At 40.2% G+C, this 15,127-nt stretch overlaps 1 protein-coding gene across 1 annotated transcript; it reads right to left on the bottom strand.

The window, feature by feature from the left end:
* Positions 1-5,475: 5,475 nt before the first annotated feature.
* On the bottom strand, positions 5,476-12,135 carry RP9 (RP9 pre-mRNA splicing factor). Its single transcript, XM_018075924.2, has 6 exons — positions 11,897-12,135; positions 10,218-10,248; positions 9,332-9,461; positions 8,925-9,016; positions 7,407-7,468; positions 5,476-6,265 (listed from the first exon to the last, which is right to left on the bottom strand). Exons 1-6 carry the CDS (start codon positions 12,100-12,102, stop codon positions 6,046-6,048), a joined length of 741 nt encoding a protein of 246 aa, XP_017931413.2. The 5' UTR covers positions 12,103-12,135; the 3' UTR covers positions 5,476-6,045.
* Between the last annotated feature and the right edge of the window lie 2,992 nt (positions 12,136-15,127).

The following is a 15,127-nucleotide window of genomic DNA, read 5'->3' as shown; positions in this document are numbered from 1 at the left end:
CAATCCCAAAGTATTTCTTATTTGTCCCAGAAATAGTTGATGTTTCTTGGATACATTCAACACAGTAGTTACAAGAACACACTGAGAATGTGCTATGAGTTTCACATGGAACTCTTATCTGTTATGCTGGGATATTCTGAAGCCCAAAGTTACTCATGTGGAGTTTATACTTGCTGGGAAGTCGAGTACGTAATTGTAATATTGACCATCAATGCCTGCAGTAGGAAAAGGCAATACTTATGTCTATCTTTCTTTAGAAGCAAATTGACATATTGTTTGGAGGCAGAATGCATACTTCAGTCTGTCTTTCTTTTCTTTTTTTACTTTTAGGTCGTGGAACAAAAAGGTCCCTCTGTAAGAGAAGATAATTGCAAATATTGGGGCAGGAGGGGGGAAAAATGTATCAAAGGTTTGTTTTGCATAATCCAAAATTCAATTATTATTGTATATTTTGTAAGTTGCTCTGCACTCTTAAGGGGTAAGAAGTGACACTGTAAAGACTGAGGATGCTATGAAAATGGAATGAAATATTTAACACCAGTCACCTTTTTATAACTAGCACATCCACTATTTAAGTAATAAATTTCATAGAATTGCACTTTGAGACTTTTTGTATTCAATCAATACACAGCAAAAAAGCTTAACATGGGCACATATATGCACCAGTGCTGTTATAGCACACCAGTTATTGCTGCCCAGCTCCTAAACTCTGCAGGATTGTGAAGCCTGTCAGTGTCATCTCATATGTGATGTGGACATAAGCACGAGATTCTCTTCCAGCAGCTGGATTTTTGGCTGGATTTGGTTTTGTCAAAGTGTAAAGGAATATAGTTAGAGCTGTATCAAGTCCAAGTACTGACTTGAAGTTTCAAGGCAGTTCCTCAGATCTTCCTCTCTTCAAATGCATGATTGAGGACTAAAACTAAAGCAGTGAATCGATGTGATGCTTCCCCTTCCTCCCCTTCTTTTCCTGTGGAGATTTTTTGAGTCTGTTATGGAGACCTGGAGCTGCAGAGACGGATCTTGAAGGTGAAACAAAAGGTTTTGATGGTGTGCCCTGTTTCCTGACTTCTTACTGATGGCTTCTATTACAGTTGATACAGACCTTGCCAACTGACTACAGAGAAGTCTCTTTAGAGAACTGAGATGATAAAACTAGGTCTCTGCTATCTTATGAATAATGGAAATAGACTGATTTAAATGAGCTGGATAGCTCAAAAATTGATATTTTTTTAAAATGACTATAAAGGCTAATATCACCATGTGAGAAGAATAAATATGATGCTGCTAGTCTCGAATTATTCCCAAATAGAATGACAGTGTGAGTGACAAAGGCAGAGAAACTAAAAAAAAAAAAACCCACCTGTTTTTCTTTAATAAAGGGTGGAGGGATTGGACAGACAAAACTTGTCTTTTGCCTTCTCTCCCATGTTGTTATTCTGTGTCCTAGAGTAACCTACATGGATAAAAGTAGCATTTCCTGTGACTGCATTCAAATTTCACGCCTACCTAGTCAGACCTGTAACTGAGGTTATGCTGTTTGCCCTCAGTGAGGAGTACTGATGTTTCCCTACCCAACTGATCCTTGATTTTTCTGTTATTTTTAATAACACTTGCTTACTTGTTAAAGCTCTACTGTAATTGTAGCCTTTACCCCAAGCTGTTAGGAGAAAGAAACCACTCTGATGCCAAGTTTCTATTTCCTTTCTACTCTAAGCCCTTCAAGAAAATAAGGAACAGAAATTCTTATTTGGCTTTTGTGCTGCACAGAATCTCTGTTGGACCAGAACATCAGAGAATAAACTTAGGGAGGGAATTACCTCAAGCATGGAGTTTTTTAATACCCAATTCTGCTGACAGGCTTAACTATGTCTTTTGCTGCTTATCTGATGAAGAAATATTCATGACCTCAGGATCAGATGGCACTCTTTTGGGACTGGCTAATACTTGATAGGTGCTCCCAAGATCATGCTAGTCAGCCCTTTACAGGCCTTGCACTAGTCAGTGCGATTTCTACTCAGATGCAAGAAACAATTTAGAGCCTGGTGATGCTGGCTCCCAAGGAGATGTGAGGGAGTAGCAGTAGGAGTGTTTAGACAGCTCTTTGTCTGAAAACAAATGCTATTTTAAACTGATGGCTTATATCTTGTAGTATATTCATGCTATGCATCCACACCAATGCTTAAAGTAGTATGCATGAATGTTCTAGTGCTCCAGAAATAATTCTTTGATAATATATATGGTATGTGGTGTATTCTACTCAAACAGTACTAGTCCTGTGACCTTAAATCTAAGTTTTCTGCTTGCCTTTTTTTCCACTCAGCAGCATGGATGATTTGTGGATTGCATCTTAACTGGCTTACAGCTGTTATCTAATGTTCCAGTGGGTAAAATGGCCATGCTTCACAAAGGCTGTGAAGTACAAACGAACTCCATTTTAATAGGCTGTGAATTCAAGCCCAGACTCTTTTTATTCACCCAGGTAACCAGCCCCAGTGATATTTAATTTTGCAGATGCGCATACGTGTCAGCTTTTGTTACCACTGCAGCTGGACTGCCCAGTGATTCACTGCAGAGCTGGCAGGATTGTGGACTTGTAACTGTCGCAGTTCTGCATTGCCTTGGCAGCTTTCACATGCTTCCTGCAGCATCTGCTGAAGGGCAGCTGAAGAATCTATTTGCTGCTTGGCACACCAGCAACAAACCTTAGAGGCCTCTGAGGCTGCCATACTGTGATCTTCGTCTGGGCAGACTTACTGTCTGTGACTCAGGATTTCTAAATCGTTATTTGTAACTAACTGAAACCTCTGTTGCAAAGTGGGTGTGGTGTAATCACTGATGAGGAGCCAGTGGGCTATGTTGGCTTGCCAGGTTTTAATACTGTATTTTAATTTTCAGTTTGCTAGCACCTGGATGGCAAAGTTTTCCCTTTTACAATGTCCTGTTTTCTGCCTTATTTTGGAAAAAATTAATTACAGGCCTTCTTATTAAAATCAAACAGCGAAGATGGGAGTCAATGGCCAAAAAAAAAAACAATAATGCAAAACCTGTAACACTCATGGCATGCTAACTGGAGGCACACCAAGGAAAAAACAAATTCACTCTTTAAGAGTTCTCAGCTTCCCCTGACTTGCTGCCACTGGCTGTCTCACTCGACAAGGCTATAAACCCCAAGTAATTTCATGACCAAAGGAATGTGACAGATGTCAGTATTTTTCCTGAAATACCTTTCCGACAAAAATTGTTCAGAGTATTAAGATAATTAAAGCTGGGAGCTGAAGAGCTGTGAAGCTGTATTGCTTATGGGGTTTGTTTTAGCTGCATTTCATACTTATTTAGATTCCTGGAACTATACATTTATGCTATTTCTAACCCTCAGGCTTCAGCAGAACTTGCAAATGGAAGTATATGTCTATAAAGTAGGTCAGAAAAAAATTGTTTGAACAAAAACATTTAAATGGTTATGATTTAACAAATGAGGCTAATCAGTCTTTCAAGACTATAACTTTCTATCCTGCTTTCTGGGTTTACTTCTACTAAGAACAATTTTCCATTAATATAAAAGGAGTGTTGGTATTTATCTCTAGTCTACATATTTCTAAAAGACTTAGAGTCTCTCAAATGACAGCTTTGGCATTGTTTAAAATGCCAAATGATGATACAAATTGTGCTTCTCTCCTCTCTAGTGCTGGCTGCTAATCAGCACTATTATAAATCTTACTCTGCTGAAACTGTTAGTTTTAATTTTCAAATGCTACTTGTCATGAGTTTTGGTAAAGACCTACATGTATGGGATATGATTAGAGATCTAGAAAAGTGGAAAGGATATAGGGAGAAGGAAGAGGAATTCGCTGTTCACATAACTTTACAGTGCAAGAATGAAGGTGTATGAAATTAAACTAGCAGGAAGCAGTGTGAAAGCAAATTGTTACAGATTAATAATTAGTGAAGAAGAGTTCACTGCTGAAGGAAATCACAAGGTTTGCAGGAAGTGACTAGATGTAAAGGAAAAAATTTATCCAAGCCTATTAAATACTAAAATGTATTATTCAGAGTAACTGCACTACAAGTGGTAGAGGCTGAGAGAGCATTTCAGGTGAATATCAGGCTTCCAGTGTCTATCCAATGATCACCCATGCTATAAAAGCATGGATCTTCTCAGCACCAACTGTGGCAATACAAGAAATACAGAATGGTTTGGGTAGGAAGTGACCTTAAAGATCATCTAGTCTCAATTCCCTGCCAGAGGAAGGGACACCTTCCACTAGACAAGTCTGCTCAAGGCCCAATACAACCTGGCCAAGAGAATCAGTCCATTATATCTCCCCATGCTATTTCAGCTGTTAAAGCTTTTTCTGGTGAAAGCCAGGAACTCAGAATTTGCTCATGATGACTATCAGGAATCACCAGTAAATCCCATCTCAGGGACTTTGCTAAATAAAGGATAAAATACAACTCCACAAGCTCTGGGAATACAATGAAGAATCTTTTTGTAAGCAGCCCTTGTCTATCTTGGTTTTTTTCAGAACATTTTGTGACTGATAAGGAATGGGGGTTTATTTTTACTTAATCATTCTTACACATGTAGGAGGGGAAAAAACCCAATTTATAATTTCCCTTGCTTTCTTTTCCAAAGCTCTCAGGAGAAAATAAAATATCCTGGATGCATTTTGGTCTATGGTTCCTTTGTTTCACTGTTAATGTTTGCTCTACTATCTTGGAGCTTTACTGGGGGGGTGTTCAGTATTAGTATAAGCACAGAGCCTGAATTCTATAGAAGTCCTTTCAAAGCAAATCTAGTTTTCTCTCTCCTTTTAATGAGTACCAGTGTCCACCATCTAGTCCCTCAAATTGCAGCTTTGTACCAATGTATCTTGAGGTTTCAAAGAGGGATGATTACTGTAATGCTGTTTATAGCTATCTTCCTCCTTAAGTCTGCAAGATTATTTAAAAGAAAACCATAGTAATATGTAAGGTCTATGATGTACACAAAACTTTCTCTTCTTCCTGCTTACAAGTTCTTTACTACTGCTCTGTGGCTTACATTCACAGAGTTGAAAACCATTTTGAAAGATACATTTATATTTTTGTGAGATGATTCAAAAAATGTTACTTCATCAAATAATTCTAGTAAACATAAAAAGTAGGTTGGAATTTATTTCCCCTAAGCCTTTTTAAAAGGAAACACCCCCCCCATTTGTATCAAAACAACTGATACTGAAGTATATGCAGAAATTAATCTTTTTAATTTCTTACATGAAACCCCTCTTTTTAAATAACTAAAACCACTACCTCCTTACAATAAAGTTGAATATCTAACATCATTACACTTGGCTCCCACTCTTAGAGTTTAGAGAAAACTTTAGATGTTTCAGAACCGTGCATGTTAATGGTGATGATGTTGAGGTTTTGTTACACACACACAAATCAAGTCTCGCTGATGCTGCAATTTTGTCTTAAAGTAAATCCCCTTGATTAACTTTTTCCCCCTTCAGCAGTACTCTTTATTTAGCTAGCTGCCAATATTAGGATAAGTACACTGAACTTCAGCATGTATGTGGAGAAAAAAAAAATACAGTACAACCTGCTTATTATAAGCACTGTAACTGAACTCTCAGTGCTCTGCATGGTGCAAACTGGAGTCCTGTTACAGTGCGGCTTTGTTTATAATAAAATAACTTCATGGAGAAAAGACACTTCAGTGGACAGTCTGCTAATGCTGCAGATTTGCCGGTGATTCCTCAAAAGTCACCGCTTCCTGCTGATGGTCACGAGCGGCAGCGCAGAGGCCCAACTTGACCAGGACGGCTGACCCTTAGCACAGGTTTTACAGCACAAAGATATGGCTGAGTGTGGTTTAACGCAGCTTTCTTCTTTCTGACTGCAGAGGGGCAGAAGAGGATGCCAGTGTAGGCTGCTGTACGCATACATCTGTATGTTCCAAGTTTAACAAAGCCCTTTCTGGTGTTTTCTTCCTCGTTCTTTGGATCTTTCCTTGCAGTTCACAAGTAGAGAGGTCAATGAGCATGCAGCAGGTGACTGCTGTCAGTCAGATTCTGACTTCTCATTAGATTTGGATGATTTACGCTTCCTCTTTTTCTTCTTCTTCTTTTCTTTTTTTTTCTTTTCCTTTTTTCTCTTTTTCTTCTTGTGTTTATGTTCTGAGGAAGTGGAGCTGCTGCCATCTTCATCATCCTCATCACTGTCATCACTACTATCATCTTCTGAGGTAGAGTCCTCCAGGAGTTGCTTCAGTTGCTGTATCCTGAGTTTAAAAAATGTCAGTGAGAATCCCTTCTAGCTCTCCTCTACCTGTAGTAATTTATTCTAGCTTTTGTGTTTGTTTCCTTCCTGGCTCGAGGAATGGAAGCTGCATGCAAAGGGCAGGGGGACATTTCCTCCTTTGCTTAATTACACTCCTATTACAGATAATATCACAGACTGATAAAAGCAACCCCCTTTGAGACAAGCAGATATTGTGCCTTCAGAGACCTTCCATCCCATGGGATAGCAGGTGCAGACTGGCTTACTGGCTTATTTATGTGTGCAAAATAACAAGGCAACAGCTATCACCTGACCACCTGGTGATAAGAAGTTCTATGCTTATCCATACACAGATGCATATTGTGATCATGATATTATTACATTCACTGCCCTGCTGATACAGAGATGATGTCAGTGGAGCTATAGAGTAGGCTCTACTCTGGATGCAGAAGTATTTTTGGAAGGCGCTCTTCCTTTGGACTTTCAAGGATTACTGGCAAGTGAGGGTGAAGTATTTGCTTATTTTATTACTGTTCTTCAGTATCCTCTTCAAGGATTCCTCTCCAAGGAAAAGGTAATGCACCTGCACCAGCAGTGCTGCTTTATGGGCTACCTATAGTTTCTTTTGGTTATTCCACTGATGCAGTTCAAGCAAGAAGGCATTAAAAACTCTGCTGCTTTATATACTAAATAATGACCTCACAAAAGGAGCAACACCAGGTGCCTTGAACTAGCTTTCTAAATCCACCCCTTCATGTCTGCTGAAGGCATTTTGACATATTAAATTTTAGAAAATATCTCAAAAGTCAGTGAAAGAAAAAAAAATCAAACTGTTTTCTTTGGCCTAAAAAACCTAAACCTAAGTACCTGAATATTATGGCATAAATGAATACAACTCATCTTTAAACTTTGTTTTGGGGAACATTTTGGGGAAGCTAATAGAATTAAAGAGGTAAGAAGTACTTGACGGAGTCATTATTCAGAAAGCAGAAATGCCTTAGTCTGCCAACATAAAGAAACTGCCATTAAGAAGATGCTCTGAGCTAAAAGTAAGCTTATATAAAAATTTCACCCATACCTTAGTACCATGTTATCAAAATAAAAACTAAATTGAAAATGCAGTTTACTACAGATACACTTACCTCTTTTCCTTTTCATGACGTTTATTTTCCCTTATTATATCGTACATTGGATCTTCATGTGCCTTTAAAGTGGAAAACAGAAAATCCAGTGTTGGTAAATTAAAGTATTTATCACCAACAGTTGTATTTCCTAAAAAAATAAACCACAGCAACCAAATGCAAGAGGCTTTTTATCAAATGATGGAATATGCTGAGCAAGCTCTTAATTCACAAGTATACTCTCAGACTTAACATCGTTAATCTGAACTGGTGTATTTACTTCAGGGAAAGCTTGTCTAATTACATCACTAATGAAGGAGACTCTCCTGAGGTATAATAAATCTTCAATCACAGTTAACTACAAGAATCCCACACATAATCTATGGGAATAGCTAGACAGAGATGAAATACTGAGGTTCAAAATAACGAGCTGTACCCTTCTAGTATATTTAAAAAATTTGGATACAAACATACAGGAAAACAGCAACAAGAAATATAAGACAAACAGATGATGAAGTTGTGCTATCATGCTATGCAGTATTGTTACTGGTTCTTAAATCAGCTAATTTTAATTAAACAGGCAATGCAGCAAAAAATAGCTGTGAAGGAAGATAGCACGTAAGCTTTAAGGTGGGTTCATGCCACGCGAGAATGCAGCAGAGATGGGGGAAGCATTTCTGTGGGAAGATTAAGCAAACAAGTCCAAGAGAGAGGATACAGCAGGTGCTGACCAGTTAAATGTCAGTAGCAATGAAATGTCAGTAGCAAATGAAAGACATTGGGAATGCACCATGAAGGGCCTTGGATACAGAGCAAGGGTTTGATGCAACAGAGAAGAAGCCCAAGGAAAAATGAAGAATAGAGGCAATCTGGTCATGGGAGAGGGTTAAAAATACTGTTTGTAGTTGCATACAATCAGTATAAATCCAGAATCTGGACAGAATTATCCCAGATTACATTTCTCAAGGACAGAAATGAGGAGATAAGCCAGAAAGTGATGAGAGCCTGAAATCTAGATTAACAATGCAGAGCAATGGGAAAAGTTAAAGTGATCACGCAGGAAGAATCTGCAGAACTGAGATGCAGCCTCATGTAGCAAGAAATCAGACTTGTAGACAATGACTGGATTACAGACCTAGACAACAGCATTCATGATGTGGTTGTTCTCAGCGAGAGCAGAAGGCTTGAAGCAGCTGTAATGTGGGCAGCTCAAGCTTGGCTAAACATTTTTTGTTATGTTGACATTTTAATCACAAAAAAATGAATATAATGGTTGAAATAGGTTCTTGAAGATTTTCAATTTAGTTGTAAAAATTACAAATTTTCCTCTTGAAGAGTAGATTTTCTGCAAAGTAGTCAAACATCCAACCACATCTGCAGCTTTTTCTTTATTAGGAGACTGTCGGCATCTATATTATACTAGAGATGGAGGAAAAGTCCTTAATAAAGCACCATCTGACAGGCTTCTCTTCACTTGCAAGGTTATGCATTGTCAGGACTAAAAAAGACAAGCAATAATACTACAATATTTGTACTCACTACTCTAAATTGTTCCAATTTCTGATTGCCTTTAATAAAGAATGGGCATTCTTTATCTCCTGTTCTGTGTCCATAACGTTTACACCTCCAACCTTTAAAAAAAGAAGCAGCAGTGAATTGCACCTCTGAGACAGATCGGAAGAAGTATAAAAAAACCAAACCCACATTTATGCAAAATATTTCCAATCTGTTGGAACAAACAGAGAGAAACAAGTACTATGTTGATAAATTTAACGTCCATTAAAATACAAGGCTATTACAGCCTTCAAGACACTGAATGCTTTTATATCAATATGATGCCAATCTACCTGGACCTCATTATCTGTCCAACAACATTCTGCCCTCCCCCCAGAGTAAATGGGGGATATATTAAGGTCTAATGACACCTGGAATTTTTTCGGGCTTACACTGCATAACTTTGACTTCTTTTCCCAAAGGCATCCAAAGCCCTTTTGTTGGGGCATGTGCCAGGAATTCTCGTGCGCTTTCATTGCCCGGTACATCAGGTATGCAGTCTTCTGGTTTTGTTTCATTCTCCTACCAGAAAAAATAAAAAAAAAATAAAAAAAAAATATAAGGGCAATAACTTCCTTTTTTTTTTAACTTTGTAAAAATTAATACTTTAAAGAGTGCAGGCCTTTACTTAGTATGAAACCTATCTCCCATTACTTTTTTTTTCCGTTGTAAGACACAAAGGATCTAAAATTCTTTTTCTCTCACCCTTGAACATTCCAGGCAGAACTTTACTGCCATATTAATTTCATTCCTTCCCATCTATTTTAGTAATTTAAATAAATTATATAAATTAAATATAGATTATGTAAATTAAAACTTAACACACTTCCTGCTACAAGACATGGCAATTAAAAAAACACAGAGCAGTATTTTTTAGGTTAAAAGTACTACACTATGGCTTAGGTATATAAATTTGGCAAAAGTAATTAATGTGATGAAAGGAAAGCACTTGTACAGAAAAATTTAAGCCTAAGCAATGGAGAAGAATCCTGAAAAGTGTGTAATTCAAACTGCAAATCTGCTTTCCATAAATGACTCCCCTCCATCGACACTATTAAATATTGCATGAAGTGAGAGTGCTAAGAGATGATAAAAGAACTGGTCTCCTCCTATCTGATTCTGGGCCCTTCATCTGGATCTGCTTGTAACTGAGGATTCTCTGAGTTTTTCCTGGGAAGCACTTACTTCTCTCTGTAATTTATATAGGTAACACTGACATTTACATGCCTAAAGAACAGGTTGTATGAAAATCCCTCGTAATGCTAAAAATTTACCAACCTTAATTAGTCCTGGGGGAGGTTTCTCATAGCTGAAAAGCAATAGAAATATTGTTACTCTGCAGCTTAGCAAAGACAAATAAATTGAGAAAATAAAGGTTTTCAATGGTATAGACTTAAAAGCTTCAGCTTGCATTTCTCCTTAAATTTTACTCTATCACTAATGATCAAGAACTACAGCAGCACATGGATGCAAACTGACTGAGAGTATCTGTCATATCACCACATGTGTCTCTTGCAAACATCCTTCAGATTCACATTCTTGTAGGAGAAAAACTACTTGTTGTGGATGTGTGGTACATTCAATTTAGCTTCAGTTACCATAAATACATAAGTCTCTCCTCTTTTTCTGTACCATTCCTCCCCAAGATCTCACTGACCCAAACTTCTTTACTCCAGCACTGCTAAATCATAGACATAGTCACCAGAAAACGTCAAGTTGGACTGTTCCTTACATCTAGCTTTGCCAGCCAAACCTAATACATAACAATTTCATCATCTGTGTATTAAACCTAAAGAGAGAACCCTACTGACCAAAGTACCACATTTCCTGCAGCATTTCTCTGGAGTTAACAGTAGATATACCATTTATTAAAATCCAAACAGCAAACAGGTGCTACACATAGCACACAGCAACTGAGAAAGTGCACGTGCTTAGGATTTAAATGCCAAGGCACTACGAAATGGTCACGGAGTTTTAGAACACACATTACTTAGAAAGATGCAGGCCTGTATAAATGAATTTGTTTTGAGGTCTTTTTTCCCCCCAAGTCTCATCTATATTTAAACATATATTGTTTTCTGTAAAGTGCTACCTTTGGGACAGTCTAAAGAGTCATCTTAGAAGTGGACAGAGATTTTTCTGGTTTTGCTTTTCAACGGCACATAAAGAACAGCACTGTGCAAGACCAGAGTTCTGAAATCCTTTGCTTTATGAAAGACCCTTTTCAACAGGACTTTCCAGCCATGATCTATATGTCAGGACACAAAACATCTGTACAGGCTGTACCTCATTTTAGGCCCTCAGTTTAATGGCATATGCAATATTCTGTTGGCTTAGCTGCATACCTCTCCTACCTACACATCTACAGGAATTCCAGGCAAAATCATACTAATACTATGAGAACAGCAGTGAAAAGGTGGTTAAAGTACATTCATCCCATCTTTATAACAATAACTTTGCAGTGCTGTTTGGTTCACTTAATAACAATTTTTCACTTCCACTTGGAAAAGAAAAAAAATCACGTTCTTGTGAACCTTCTGATCTTTTTATTCCATTAAAATAATAATTCCCTTTCAGTGAAATAACATAAACCTTTTACAGCGTTCCGGAAGCCTGATGGAATCATCAGGCAGAATCTCAAACATTTTTATCCTAATTTTTAATTATTTTTTTTTAGTCCACCCTAGTGGAACCACCTCTGCTTCTATGCTGCATCCCTCGGACTTGGAGGAACCTGGACTGGACCCGTTTGTCCCCCAACAAGCCTTTAGTAAGTCGCCCAGCAGCCCTTGCAGGCGGCCCCGAAGCCCCTGTGCCGACCCACCCTTAAGGGGACAGGGGAGGAACAAACCCCCCAAAACAAACCCCAGCCCCGCACTGGAAACCAGCCCCAGATGCCGGCGGGGTGGGCTCAGAGCAGCGAGGGGCGGGAGCCGCGGGCAGCCTCCGCTCCTTACAAAGACTCCAGGTTGCTGATCTTCTGAAGCTTGCTGCGCCCCCTGCCTCTTCCGCTTCCTCTCATGCCGCTCCTGGGGTCCTGCCGCCGCTCGCCGCGGGCTCCGCATGGCTCTTGGGGCGCGCCTGGCTGCCCCTCGCCGCCCCCTCCTCCTCCTCCTCCGGCCCCTCCCGCTGCCCCTGCCCCCTGGGCGCCCGCTGGGGACATCGGCGCTCGGGCAGACCCCGGCGGACGGCGGGGCCCCGGACGCCCCCTCCCCGCCCTCCGCATCCCGGTTTCCGGCCGCGCGCCGACTTCCTCCTGCGCCGCGTCTCCTGGCACCCCGCCTCCGACCGGCCGGGAAGGGCGGGAGCGCCCGCTCCGTGCTTCCCCCGCCGCAGGCACCCTTCCCGGGAGTTAGGAAGAACGCGTGGAGTGTTCTGCCTTCAAAACGTCGATATTAAAAAATCCCCAACTAAGCAAAAAAAAAAAAAAATTCCAACTCCCCAATCATTCCTCCCTTGGAGAAGGGCCACCACTCCGCTCTGGTGAGATGCCGCCTGGAGTGCTGCATGCAGCTCTGGGGTCCTCATCGCAAGAAAGGCATGGATCTGTTGGAGTGAGTCCAGAGGAGGCCACCAGGATGGTCAGAGGGATGGAGCACCTCTCCTGCGAGGAAGGACTGGGAGAATTGTGTTTGTTCAGCCTGGAGAAGACAGAGCTTCAGGGTGACCTAATTGTGACCTTCCAGTACCTGAAAGGAGCCTACAAGAGAGCTGGAGAGGGACTATTTCTGAGGACATGTAGTGACAGGATAAAGGAGAATGGCTTCAAACTAGAAGAGAGTAGCTTTAGACTAGATATTAGGAGGAAGTTCTTTGCTGTGAGGCTGGTGAGGCACTGGAACAGGTTGCCCAGGGAAGTTGGGCGTTCTCTGTCCCAGGCAGTGTTCAAGGCTAGGTTGGATGGGGCTCTGAGCAACCTGTACTAGTGAAAGGTGTCCCTGCCCATGGAGGGGAGGTTGGAACTAGATGATCTTTAAGGTCTTTTCTACCCAAACCATGCTATGATTCTATGATCCTGTACTTGCCAGTGACCAAAATACATGCAGGTGGAAGGAGAAGGTCAGCGTCTAACATATGTAGAGCTGATTTTTTTTTTCTTTCTTTTCTTTTTTTTTTTTTGAATGGGCAGGTTTGTGCCACAGACAGTACATGTTGGTTATGGGGCAAGGTCTAGCCCCATGCAGTCTCTAAATAGAGACTTTATTTTGGAAGCAAACCCATCGAGGTCTGGGCCATGTTACTGCAGCAGGAGCTACCTGATAAGCAAAGAGCAACCTCCTCTTCAGTGTATGAGCACCCCTAGAGAGTCAAATCTACATCCAGGCTTTGCAGTTTCCTGCCCCAGCTGGGATCTTTCTGTTGGAGGATGAGGAGTAGAAGTAGGTCAGTGTTGGGGAGGCAAAGTTTAAATTTCTACTGTAGTTTCACATTGAAATTCAAGGTCACATGAAATTTGCTTAAGAACTGAGTGAAATGCAAAAAATATATCTTAGAAGTCCAGGAATTGAAGGTGTTTATAACTGTGATCATCTTGGTGCTTTGAAAGTGCACATCAACTGCAAAGGATGGTAATTGCTATTACAGCACCCTGTGATTCTGAAGTACAGTAATATAAACACAGTCCTGAGAAAGCCTGTCTTTTATGAGGGAAATAGCAATCTTGCAGATTTTTTAACAATTATTAAACAAGCAATACTTTAATATTATTTTAGCTTCTGCTTGGTGAAACCTTATTTGGGACAAGAGATCATATGTCTTGTTTCTCACTTGCATTTAGCTAAGTGGATGCCATTGTAATTTGAGATCCTGGAAAACTGTTTTTGTCCAGTTAATTGCCACAGTCTTTTGCAAGGCTGTGGTGCTTGTTTTAAGGTTTAAACAAAATCATCTAGCTTTTGCATGCCATGACACTAATGTATACTGCTAATGAAGATTTTTACTTCATACATCAAATTTTGTAGGTTTATTGGCACTGGAAAGAATGCAGCGGCCCTTCTACCACAGAACAACACTCAGCAGCGAAGCCATATATACTTCTCCAAAAAACCCAACTCCTGCTCTTCATAAACTAATTCCAAGGTATCCATCTGGCTGAGATGTCATGAGAGGGTGCATAAGTTGTGAGTAAACCTTTTTCCTTCATCCCCTGCGTTTGTAGTCACCTTGTGTGTTTTGCTTAGCAATTGGCCTTTACAGAGTTTTATTAGTAGCCTTTATTTGGGCCTGAACTCAGAAGAACAGGCTGAGTTGCTGCCATGTCTTGAAACGGCAGATCACAGCAGATGACTCGAGGTGCAAAACTTAATGAGGACTTCTTGTCTAAAGTCAGAGGCAAAATCAGTTTATCTGCTAATCTGAGTTAAATGTCTGTGTATGAGGCAGATGCAAGGTGATGTGAATTAAGATAATCCACTGTGAAGCAAGTTAAGCAGATGACTTGATATTTGCTGGAGGCTAAGAGATTTGCTGCTGTGACACTCCTAGTGTGTGGTAACATGTCAAATCTCAGTCAGTCCCTTACATGGTCACCTATCTTCAAGCAACAAGTGAGGCAGGAGAAATATTTTTAGGTGTTGCAACTACATTTAAAATGTCTGAAAGAAATCATATGAGACACAGTATCAATTTTTCGATCTATTTAGAGAAATGGCAATAGTTACTAAAAGTTAAGGACCAGCTGGACTGATGCCTACTAAACAGAGACTTTATTTTGGAAGCGAACTGAAGTCATATAATGGGGTTTTTGGCCCCATTTTCTGCCCAGTGTTACTTTGTTATTTTCAAGTGCCTTTTTACTTCACATTTTCAAACCAACAGAGTAGTCAGACCCTGGGACAGCTTTCTAGCATGTTAGGACAGTGACAGAAAACCTAATTAATTCTAAGATGGAGTGTTTCCAGTTTGTGACTGGTATTCTGTGGGAGAAGTGTGTGCAATAGCAAGAGACAGTTCCCCCAGAAACCCTACCAGTCTCAGTTTTGCACACCCTCGACTGTCCTAGCTTGGCTGAAGTGGGAAGAGTTCTGCCAGTTTGTAGCAGGTAAGGGCCTGGCTTGGATGACCTCAGGTTAAATGACTTCATCCTTGACGCAATGATTGGCACGAATTCAGGAACTAAGTGCATCGTCTCGGCAGAATTGTGGGGTTGCAAGTGGAGGCAGAAGGATAGACCATAGTGTATATATTGT

The sequence above is a fragment of the Manacus vitellinus genome, unplaced genomic scaffold, assembly GCF_001715985.3.
Source record: "Manacus vitellinus isolate BGI_N305 unplaced genomic scaffold, ASM171598v3 scaffold_3_pilon, whole genome shotgun sequence".
Classification (NCBI taxonomy): domain Eukaryota; kingdom Metazoa; phylum Chordata; class Aves; order Passeriformes; family Pipridae; genus Manacus; species Manacus vitellinus.
Note: the sequence above shows the minus strand (reverse complement) of the source record. Positions and strands in the feature narration are given on the sequence as shown.